This window comes from Nematolebias whitei, chromosome 3 (assembly GCF_014905685.2).
Source record: "Nematolebias whitei isolate Nwh7 chromosome 3, NemWhi1, whole genome shotgun sequence".
Lineage (NCBI taxonomy): Eukaryota > Metazoa > Chordata > Actinopteri > Cyprinodontiformes > Rivulidae > Nematolebias > Nematolebias whitei.
Window position 1 is genome coordinate 4632389 of NC_056500.1, and position 12072 is coordinate 4644460.

The following is a 12072-nucleotide window of genomic DNA, read 5'->3' on the forward strand; positions in this document are numbered from 1 at the left end:
AGCACATGGTTTGAAGACAGCACATGGTTTGAAGACAGCACATGGTTAGATGCAGCGAGTCGGCTGCACAGAAACGTAACCTTGTGCCAACGAGTCCCTCACAAGCTCTCGTAATCAGAACATGCACAAACCCAGAAGCACACACTGACGTGGCTGAGACACAAGAGAACCTAAAACAAAATGTCTCGTGAGCCAGCAGTCAAAATTATTTAATTATGATTTTTTTTACATTTAATTATTTATGTTTTTCTTCTTCTTTTGGCTGCTCCCTTCCTCAGAGCGATGACTCACACAAAGACTTAGCAATCGTTTTTCACCGGATGTCCTTCTGGCACCACCACAGACCACCGAGCTACCACAGCCTCTGTGTGGAGCAGCTGGTGGAGGTTAAGGGATTTTCTCGAGGGCCCCGGGTGGGGCAGGTGTGGATGTTTAACTTTTTCCACCCACATTTTGATGTTGTGTCTCTGGGGGTTTGAACCGGCGACCTTCCGATCACAGGCCCACCTTCTCTAACCTCTGCACCACCACTCCACCAAAGGTCCAGCCAGCAGTCAAAATTAAACTTTCTTATCTGCAACTATTTGTGGGGAGCGGTGGCACAGAGGTTAGAGAAGGTGGGCCTGTGATCGGAAGATCGCTGGATCAACTCCCCGGACCGACAACATCAAAATGTGGGTGGAAAACATGAAGCACCCACACCTGCCTCCACCCTCATTTGCCCCACTCTGGGCCCTTGAGCAAGGCCCTTAACCCCCACCATCTGCTCCCCTGGGCGTCCTAGATGGCAGCTCTCTGCTCCACACAGAGGCTGTGGTAGGTTGGTTGGTCTGTGGTTGTGTCAGGAAGGACATCCAACGTAAACACAATTGATAATAATTGATGTTTTGGGTGGTCCCCTCTCTTGGATCAGTTTTGGCCCCCCATTTGGTGGGTCGTACTCCCCTCCGGTGGTGGGCCCCCCTGCCGCCGGTGCATTGGCAGCTCCCAGCAGCTGGGGCTGGGTGGTGGGGTGTGTGCAGGCCTGCCCTGGTGGCTGCCTGCGGGGGCCTGGGTGCCCAGGTTCTGTCAGGCCTCTGTTGGGGGGTGGTATGACCTCGGGACTCGGGGCTTGGTGTCCATGGCCGGATCCACTCTGGAGGGGCGGGTTGCCGGCGGGGCCTGTTGACTCGTCGCTGCAGCCTCCTGAGGGTTTCTGCATTGTGGTTGCTGGGGATCGCCCGGGGCTTCCCTTTGCTTCTGTCTCTGGGGGGTGCGGGCGTCCCTGTTGGGGGACTCCTGGAGTTCCGGGCTTGGGGGCCGCTGTGTGTCTGTGGTTCCGGTCTTCCCTGTGTTACCTCGTGTCCTGTGGGGACGGGTCTGTGGATCCCCACATCCACTATTGAACATTTTTATGGAGAAACCTTAAAGTGACATCATGCTCACACAGGTGTTTAGATCCAGGTGTTTATCAGATACACACTCAGTTGGGTTGTGGTGGCCACTAAATACATCTTGTATTACCATGTACTGTATAAAATACTTTCTAATGATGTTATAAGTATCATTATATATGTTGTTTGTTGTTGTGGTTTCTCAGTTTTGTCTCGTCTTCTTCTTTCCGCAGGTCTAGAGTCAGACTTCAATGATGTTGATTTGTGTTCTCTTTATCTCTCTCTCTCCTCTATTCCTATCTTCTTCTTTACCTTTAAACTCTTCTCTCACTTTTCTGCTTTGTTTTCTTCTTTGTTTTTCATCCCCGTGTCCATTACATCTGAAACAAACCCGAAGCAAATTCTAATAAAATTTAATTTATATATCAAGCAGAGCATTAAGGCCAGTCATGATGCTCTGCTTGTGAAAGTAAATCTGTTGGGCATCACTTTGACACTCGGACAATAATTCTAAGTGTCACAATGCCGGACAGGACAAGGGGGGAAAAAACAACAACAATTGATAAGTCTTTGTATGAGTTAGTTCACTGTGGCGACCCCTGAAGAAGGGAGCAGCTGAAAGAAGAAAAAAATTGAAGTAGTCACATGTGTGCCAGAGGTTCCCTGGGGTCAAGAGTGTAACGTTTCATTCACAGCTTCACGCTCCTCAGATGAACCGTCACCTTGACAGATCAGATTCAGACGATGAACAGATGTTCAACTTAATCCCTGACCTGTTGAGTCTGTTCCTTGGTCTTCATGATGCTCTTTGACCACCAGTGTTCTGTAACAAACCTCTGAGGCCTTTACAGAACAGCTGGATCCATACAGATGTTAAATCACACCCAACTGGTGACTTCTAGAGGTGGTTTGTTGGGTGTCAGTTTGGGGGTATAATTATTAACGCAAGCTGCACTTTTCACGTTTTGTTGTAGTAAATGTTGAAAAATCATCATTTTCCTTCCACTCCTCCATCATGCACTACTTTGTGTTGTCCTGTCCCGTAAAATCCTGTAAAATACTTTTAACGTGACAAAATGTGAAACGTTTTAACAGTTTTGTTCACGGTGCAGTCCTTCGTTTCGTCTCACGCTGGCCTGTGTGCACGTTTTAAGGTGCAGGCCGAGCTGAAGAAGCGCTTCTGGAAGTGGCAGACCCAGAGTTACCTGAGCTACAGCAAGCGGCGGCGTACGCTCTTCAACGAAAGCAGCACCATCACGCAGATATCCGTCCTGGACAAATCCAGCCCCAAAGACAAGCCGAGCTCCGAGGGACAGGCCCTCACGTCCCACAGCGTGTCCACGGTTTGAAAACAAAACAGTTGAACCTCAGCGTTGAAGCTACTTCTTATGTTTGCACAGTTGATTTCTCCTGTTCAGCGAATGTGAGACGTTTAAAGTTGCTGAAGAAGTCGACAACATCTTTGACGGTGAACTTTCCCCCAAGACGGCAGAGATTAAGCTTCTTCCGTTGTTTCGAGGTCGAAGGCTTTTTGAGTTGTTTTGTTCACTTCGTGACTTACTGAGCTGCTCACAAACCAGATGGGTGTCAGGAGCTGCTGGAGGACGTTTTCATATATTAAAACTAAACAAATCGAGTCGAATTAATCACAGCTGAGGTGAACATCACTTTCATTCACACCACCCGGTGGATTAAAGCTCAGAACGTTGAGTCCGTCTCCTCTGCTGGGTCCGTTGGTGCCGACAAGCTGCTCGAGCAGACGATTAGCCCACACTGGAGCAGAACTGGACAGGACATATTTATAAATGATAAATATGCTCCACTGGAGGTGTCAAAGTTTCTGGTTTCTGTCGGTTGTTGCGTTTGTAGCAGCTGCAGACATAATTCACCTTTTTTTTTAACAATATTCTGTTTTCCTGTCTTCGGCACTGGCATCACTCCTTCAGATTCCTGGTTTCATGAACTTTGAACCTCCCCCAGTGTTGACGTCACCCTGATCCTTTTTGTTCTGGGCTCATTTTCCCACGATGCCGTGCGGCTCGTCTTGCAACATGTTGCACAGTGCGTTAGCGCACGTCTGGAGCACGAGACTGTAAACACGTTTTGAGTCAGTCCCGTTCTTGTTCTGATGAGTTTGTGTGAACGTAGAGATCATTTTAATATAAACTGATGTTTGAACTGTAATATAAATCGGATGTTTTTTAATTTTTATTTTTTATTAGTAGATCATAAAACGTGGAGAAATTTTAAGCAAATATTGATTAACAGTCATAATTTGCGAGATGAAGAAACTAACTTTTGGTTGAAAAATGTGTGTTGATTAGGCACGATAACAAATTTTGTGGGCGATTAATTGTCTCAGAAATTATTGCGATAAACGATAATATTGTTTGAAATTTGGCAATAATTAGTAATTATTGTCAAATTTAAGAAGATTTGTTGGTTAATTTTTTGTGTAGTCCCTTTTTGGACCACTGGATGGCAGTATAAGACCATTTGAACTGAAGGATGGATAGTGAGGGCGCGAGCAGCGTGTCTCTTTAAGAAAAATGGGAGGGAGGCTCCTTGACATGACATGAGCTGTAGTGATGTTCGATACCAGGATTTTCTGGTCCGATACGATATCAGGTAAAATTCATGGGAGTATCAGTGGTATCGACGCCGATACTGATACTTTTTGCAAATACGCCTAATTTGTCAGGTAAACCTAAAAAAAAGCAGTGTATTCAAATCAAAGATGCATAAAAAATGCAAGACAAAGTAATTTATTTAATTAAACTCAGGAGTATGTTGTTGCAGTGGTCTCATTTAGTCTGAGCTTCTAAAACAAACAGGACATCATACAAAATATGTGAAAATAGTTTTTCAAACAATAATTTAGACATTTAGACAAGATCTCAATAGTTTAGTTACTTTCCACCATTTTCCTGTTAATGATGTGCATTATCTGAAATGACTGAAGCATCAAAACTATCGATAGTTTGATTTAAACATCAATTCTAGAGCGAAACATTCTGGCATCGATATTGTAGTGTCAACCCGCACATCACTAATGGTCTGTCTCTCTTTGGTTTTCAAAATGGCGGACGCTCAGTGTGGTTTGAGCTCTTCAGCATAACATCGTTCACACAAAGATTTTAATTAAAAAAAAATCAGTAAACAAGTTCTCAGCTTCTTTTTGCAGAGAAAAACAACTTTTTGCACAAAGGCACGGGTTTCAACCGTGAATTCTGGAGCTTCGACAACACGGAAGTTTTTTTCCTGAGGTCGGCCTGTTAGCTTAGCTCGTAGCTTAGCTGCTTTTAACGATCCAAAAACGCAATTTTGGATCGTTAAAACAGATTTCAAACAGAAAAGAGAACAGGAGGGGTCAGTGAAGAGCGCCGGAGTTGAGCTTTTTTGTCATCCAGTGTCTTCAGTAGAAAGAGAGAGACACGAAGAAACGATAGAGCCGATAAATAAAAATGAGGTCGATCATTTTCATTTATCATGCGATTAATTGATTTATTTTTTATCGCAAAAGGCCTGGTGTTGATAATATTTTATGTGTTTGTATGTATTTTTGAACACGTGTGCAGTGGAATGCACTCCACGTGCACATCATGTACATGCATGTACAGTTCTGTCTGTGGTTCACTCCGGTGCCTTCTCCGTGCAGTGTTTCTGCGCTGACGGTGTCCAGATGTGTTTGTGACGCCAGCAGACGCTCCGGCTCAGCAAACGTGCGTTTCTTGCTCTGTTGCAGAGAAGGTCAAGTATTGTACTTCAGGGGAAACAACAAAGCAGTTTTGACATTTAAAACTGCCGCACAGACTTCACGTTTGATTTGGTGACTTGTTCGAGTTCCTTAAAAGACAGAAATCTGAGCGAAAACCACGAGAATCTCACAGAATAGGTATTTGCAGCATGTTTGAATTTGTACCCAACTTCCAATAAATTCAGCATTTGTGCAACATTATTGCAAAAGTTTGCTAATTTATTCCTCTCAGTGTCGTCCAAGTTTCTTAATCACATTTTTTCCTCTGTTTTTGTGCAGAATCTCACCGGGTTGCAACATTTAGAGACTATCTGGCAACTCAAAGTTATGAGAGAGATGTCATTTTTGTTGCACTTCAAAACATTTTTAAAAAACATTTTTAAAAAACATGGCCTATTTTTGTGTGCACAGCTTACAAAATACATTATTGGGCTTGCACATTATTAAGTTGTCCATCTTTGCCCACTTTGCCCCCACCTCAGCTTGGCAGCTGATTTAATCTATAGATCAGGTTTAAATGCAGGGGGGGCAGGTTTGGACCAGGATTTTTAGGAGGTGGTGCAGTTTTTAGACCTGGGCGTGTACCTCAGATGTTTCTGTGAGAGGAGAGGTCCCATGCTCCAAGTCAGATCACAGCTCGAGTGTGACCGTTTGAGGAGAAAATCTGTTGAACAAATATTTCAAACGTCCCAAGATGTAGAAAAATCTGTAAAAAATGATCAAACTTAAACTGAGATTGTGTAGAAACTGTCAAAGTTTATGCAAAGTTGAGCCTTTAAATGATGTTTCTGCTAAAAACTGTCTGAGAGCTTTTAATCTCTGGAAGATCTCACGGGTAAAATTAGCCACACATTTACTTTCGTTTCCGTTTTTAGCCTAAAAATCTCTAAAATCATCAAAAAATGTCAAACCTCTCAGTAGCTTTACTGCCCTCTTGTGTTAAAAGTGTTAAAAGTGTATATATACATATATATATGTATATATATATATATATATATATATATATATATATATATATATATATATATATATATATATATATTACCAACAGAAGCTGGCTATTGGGACGTGGACGACCCGACCCCGGATAAGCGGAAGAAAATGGATGGATGGATGGATATTACCATAAAATAAATATTTTGTCAAATTTTAAACCTGAAAAATGGATTAAAAAAACTAAAGGTTCTTAGAGGTAAAATTAAAAGAAATGATCTAAGTTTAATATTTCTAAAAGGCTGACTAGTTTATTGTGAAGTAATTAATTCAAAAGTAGCATTTTCAGCAGAGAGCGGTTATTGATTTCCCGCTTAACATGACGCAGTGTTCGAACACGAATCTGCACTCCGACCCGCTTCACGCAGAATGAAACAAGGAACAAATGAACCAACAAGTTAAACATTTATTTTTATATTTGACAAAAAGAACAAACCGATACGATGCAGAATGAATGAAACCAGTGAAAGCTGATGATACATTCAACTTCTGAGCTTTAAACGGATTCTTACATGAAGCGGCTCAATGATACCATCAAGAAATAAACATCGGATGAAGCTGAAGCAGCTTCCATGGCCCCGTTTCCTCTCCCTCATGTCTGCAACATTCAAAGGAAAAGTGCTTTCATACAAAAGCTCGCCTTCCTCAGTGATTCTGCTCAGATTACTGTATTTTTTGGACTGTAAGGCGCACTTAAAATCCTTTAATTTTCTCTAAAATCAACAGTGAGCCTTATGTATTAATTCTGGTTGTGCTTACTGGCATCAAACTAATTTTATCCGTGCGCCTTATGGTCCAAAAAATAGGATAAAACACGTCATGCATCGTCCCATTGGAGACTTGGCAGAAAATACCGTCAGCTTCTGAAGAACACAAACACGAGAACGATCAGAAAGCACCAAGCTTTCAAACGGCAGCTATTTACAGCGTTTGCAGCTCGTTTCACACATTTCAACCACTTTACTTCGTCACGAACACTTGAACTACGTCATATTTCAGCACAAATATTTGTATTTGCAGAATCGGAGCAACATTTTGTCTGACATCAACAAAGTACCGGCGATTTAAGGCTCCGGCTGTTCTTTGAGTCGACCAAACAAAGGTCAAAGCTCGGGTCAGGGTCCGTTTGTGTGACCGGACCAGAACCCTGGAGGTGCTCAGTCTTCCCTGGAACCGTTCAGAGCCCTCTGGTGGGTTCTGCTGGGTTGGTGCTGCTGATACCGCAGCTCTGCAGCAGAACCGGACAGTTTCTGGTCAGCCCTTTGCTCAGTTTCAGCTCTGAAGAGATGGATCCTTTGAGCTTTGTTCAGATGATTCTTATTTTATTTAAACCAGAGCAACAAAATAAAACATTTCTTTAGTCCAAAAACTTTTACACGCATCTGTATGACATTTAAATACTAGACAGTTGGGATGCTGTGCAAAATCTAAATAAAAACAGAATGCAGTGGTTTTCAAGAGACCATACATCGTCCAAATAATGACTCGTTAATATTTCTTAAACTTAAAAAATAAAAATAAACACATGATGGGTGTAAATCTGGAAGCTGAGAGAGGAGTTATCTTGTTATGTCGATCTCACGGAGCTCGTTTTCTTAGAAAATGAACATATTTAGAACATTTGGTTAAACTTTAGTTTGTAGCCGTTAATCATTTTTGTGGTTTAAGATTTATTTTTATTTTTAAGTGTGACGTTTGTGGCACCAAGACCGACACAAGAACAACCTTTTTTTTTTTAATAATCAGCTTATTTTAAGCTAAACTAATTTGCTCTTTAAGATAAAATCTCTATTTTTAAGAAAACATGGATTTTTTTTTTTATTCTAGAGATGATAATTTATCTCCATAACAAAATAATTCCTGGTAATCTTGAGAAAATCCCATTAAATGTATTTATAGCAGCTATGAAGATGGAATGTTGGGACACATGATTAAACTGTACAGACGTGACCACAGTCTTCTTTTTAATTGTTTTTCAGTGTTTTTGTTTATAAATGTAACTTTTACTTTTAAAGTCAGAAAGTTTGAAGGTTTTAAACAGCTGATCCTTGAAACCTCACAGTTAAATACTGTAAATATACAAATATCACTGATAAATATATGATTTGAAACAGTTATTTAAAGTTTTTGTTGTTGTTTTGAAGTCACTTCCATTATTTGGCACTTTATATTTTTGTTTTGCTTATTCCTGATTTAAAAATAGTAATAATAATAATAAAAAATATATTCTGACCTCCTCGTCTGTAAGGAGCGATTAATTAGAAATCTGGAACGATCACAGTTAACTGGACAAAGTTACAACAAAAGCCAGTTAATTATACAGGATATATTCCTTTATGATGTAATTTAGCAAAGAAAATAATCAAACTTTTAATTTTACTTTCAAATTAAATCAAATGCGTCTGAGAAAACAGACTTAATTAATATGTTTGCGCCTTTTGTCTTCGATAAGAGTCCAAAAACTTGACAGATGATTCATAAAAACGTTCTTATTTTACATAAAATACATATGAAGTCAGTTTGACGTGAAATATACTGAAAACAAATCAGGAGCGGAGGAACACAAGCGTACTTCAGACTGAAGCGATGCTTTTTTAAAACAAATAAATCTGTGCCAACGAGCCTAAATTATAACTTCATATGTTTATTTTATGATTTGAATATATGTTTTTGGATTTTGTGGAAAATACCAGGAGCTAGAAAATCTCCAAGTAAAATATTTAAAATATTTACTGTTAAATAAATAATTCAGTCCTTGGTTTTGCGTCTCACAGCTCCAGTTTCTTCTTCTTTTATAGAAATAAGACATACAGATGTTTGGCACAGAAAATCTCTCCGCGAGGGATTTTAACGTCCGGTGAAACGCGTGTAAAACAACGAAAGCGCGTTTGTTCACGTGGAAATACCACGAAGCGTGACTGAAAACTGGTCGTACGTTTTGACTGTTCCAAGGCCTCCAGGTTTATTCAGAAAAACATTTTAATAACCCCTTCATTTATTTTATTTGCAGTTTTTTTAGTCTTTAAAGAAAAAGACAAAATCTTTGAACGCATCGACAGAAGTGAAGACAGTTTTTGTGCTTGAAGGCACTTCTGCAGACATGCAAAGGGTCAAAGGTCGCTGCAGGGACATCAGCTGCAGGCTCGGGGGGGGACTCATCTTTATCCAGAGTAAAAAACAAACTTGTTTTAAAAGCATCACGAGAAACACCAGAACCAAACTGCTGCTTCTTCAGAGAAAGGTTTTAAATGTTGCTTTTTCTGAAATGAAACCCCAAAACTACACAGAAAGAAATTAATCTCATAACAATCACTAACGTGTGTTGAAATAATTATTAAATAAAATCAAATTGTGCACGTTTTGGTCATTTCAATTATGAACTGTAATCTACACTTCTTTTTTTTTTAACAGAGTTCATCCTCGTCCTCTCAAACGTTACTGTCTTCACCCTCAGAAAGGTTCCTGTGTGAACAAATCTTTAACGGTTGACCCGACTGGCGACAGACTGGTCTCCATTCATAGATACTGGTTTCGCCCTCAGCTCCTCTCTGTCACAGACACATGCTGCGTTTAAGGACGGTTGGTTCATCTGAGTTCTCATCAGATTCAGATGTTTTCTCTCTCTAGTTATTCTAAGCGATTTAAAAAAAAGGGGTTTATTCTATATTTTAAAACTGTAAAAAAAAGGACTTAATTACTTCTTTAGACTGTGTGAATGGAAACATTATATTTAAATAAGCTGTGATGTTTTTATTTCTCCAGCTCAAAGAATGAAGTAGACAGAGGTGTTTTAAGAAGACCCTATAGAGCGGTTAGGGATGACCCTCGGCTTCTACCACAGCTAATCTTTAACACGATCTTTATACGTTTGAGTTCTCTGTGTTAAATATGTTCATGTAGCCAAATGTAACAAAGTCTGTTGCTTCACATTCCCTCGTATTTACCAATGTGTGCACACAGGAACCTTTATCAGCTGTGAAAAGTGATGTTTAAAGTCTATAAAATTTAACATTTGTTCATTTTTACTGCAAAATTGTAGGGATGCACAATATTATCGGCATGGTATCATCGGCCGATATTGGCGTTAAATTTAAATATCGGGCATCGGCCATTCCATCGAAATAACTCACCGATATAAAAGATCCTGTTTTTGTACGACGACCCAGTGACGAGGACGCCTGCGGCGCCAGCACGACGTGATGACGTCACGTGCACCTACCTGATCTGATCACGGCGGAGAGGAAGAGGTCAAAATGTCGGCGGTGTGGACGTTTGTTTTCAGCGAGGATGTCGGATTCTGAAGATTTTTGTTCTACGTCGAGCCTCGCTACATCGTCCCCACTCAGAGATATTTTTCTGACGTAGCCTTAACGAGTTACAAGCCGCCATTTCCGACGTCACTGAGAAGCTAACAGCCGATAGCACGACTTGTTGGGTGAGTTTTACCACAGACATGTGGACGTCGTGTTAGCCCCGTTAGCATGACGAGTCTTACGGCACGATGGATAGACGAAAACTTTGAACTTAAAAAGTTTGTCCTTCATGCACAGGAGTGCAGCTATAGGAACCTGGAACAAACCTCCACAAGTGAGACCGCATCGCAGGTGACTAATGCTAATAACATTTAACACTTTTCTTTTAATATAAGTTGAGGTGCTGTGCATTTGGCTGTTACTGAATATATGTCACCAGCTCTTACACAGTTTTTATATCAAATAAGAAGCCTAAATTAGAAGGTTATGATCTGACAAAGGGAAGTTTATTTAAAGTATCGGTATCAGCCAAATACGTTTTATCACATCGGATATCGTCCAAAAATCCAATATTGTGCATCCCTACAAATTGTTTTAGCCATGAGCAGATTGTTTGATATATCAATGTGGATTACAAAAAAAAACACACCTTTAATGTTACCCAAACGTGCACAGATTGTCCACATTTGCACGTATTATGAGACTAATATTGCTCCATACGTTTCATAAAAGGACACCGTCATTAAAGACCCAAAGAGACAGGAGGACCGGGTCAACACCAGAACAAACTCAACACCCAGTTAAAACACTGAATGCTCACACTTAGCGCACGTTTCGTTGTTTCAGCTTCATGCGGTCAGGTGAACTCCTGGGTTTCCCTTCAGTTTAGTTTGTTGACATTTTCTGTACGAACAGCTGGTTCTGACTAAACAAGCGACTTCGCCCGCGCAGGGCGGAGCTTAGCAGGAGTTGTGTGGTCGTATTCGGTGAACCTCAAACACCTGAGGACAGTTCAGCGTCTAACTCTGCTAATTTCGGCCTTTGATTGGGTTTTTCACAATAAAATTCCGTTTTTTTTTTCTCTCCTCCACATTTGTGTCCTTCACAGCTTAAACGTTAAATATTAGTAATATTTTATTCACAGTCAAAGTTTGTGTAACAGGAGAGCTGAACGGGTTTGACGTTAACATCACGGCCCCTTTGAGATCTTCCCGTCAGGGACACTGAGAAGAGTTTCATGGATGAACGGATCAATAATTGAAGCAGGAGAGGCAGATTTATCCTGGACTGTGATGTACGTCTACATTTAACCCTCCTCGCTCCAACCCGTCAACACACTTTGGGTTAGAAATGTGCTCAAACTGATCTTCAGCTTCTCCACTGCTTGATGAGGAAACTGGTTTCCAGAGGAGTTGTGAAGTATTTACACCGGGCTGAGCTGCTTCAAAGAGGAATGCATGAATGGTTTGGTCTGAAACCATTTCTGACGGACTGGAACGGTCGGAGGACTCCCTGGTCCTCTTGTAGCACCGGACGTTTTTACACCAATATATACAAACAGACCTGTCCACTTCCTGTTTCAGCCTGGAGTCCTTCATCAGCAGAAGATCCAGCTCCTCCTGGGTCAACGTTTGGTGCGTTCAAGGTTCAGACGAGAGGCTGTTTCGAGTCGCAGAAGCTCAGTTGCGTTTCCATC

General features: G+C 40.9%; 1 protein-coding gene across 1 annotated transcript in view; it reads left to right on the forward strand.

Moving 5' to 3' along the window:
• The window catches only part of ghrhrb (growth hormone releasing hormone receptor b), a 38122-nt gene extending 35400 nt beyond the window's left edge, over nucleotides 1-2722 (forward strand). The window contains exon 13 of the mRNA XM_037674450.1: nucleotides 2528-2722. Coding sequence (XP_037530378.1) covers nucleotides 2528-2722 — 195 coding nt within the window. The remainder of the gene's footprint in view (nucleotides 1-2527) is intronic.
• The last annotated feature ends 9350 nt before the right edge of the window (nucleotides 2723-12072 follow it).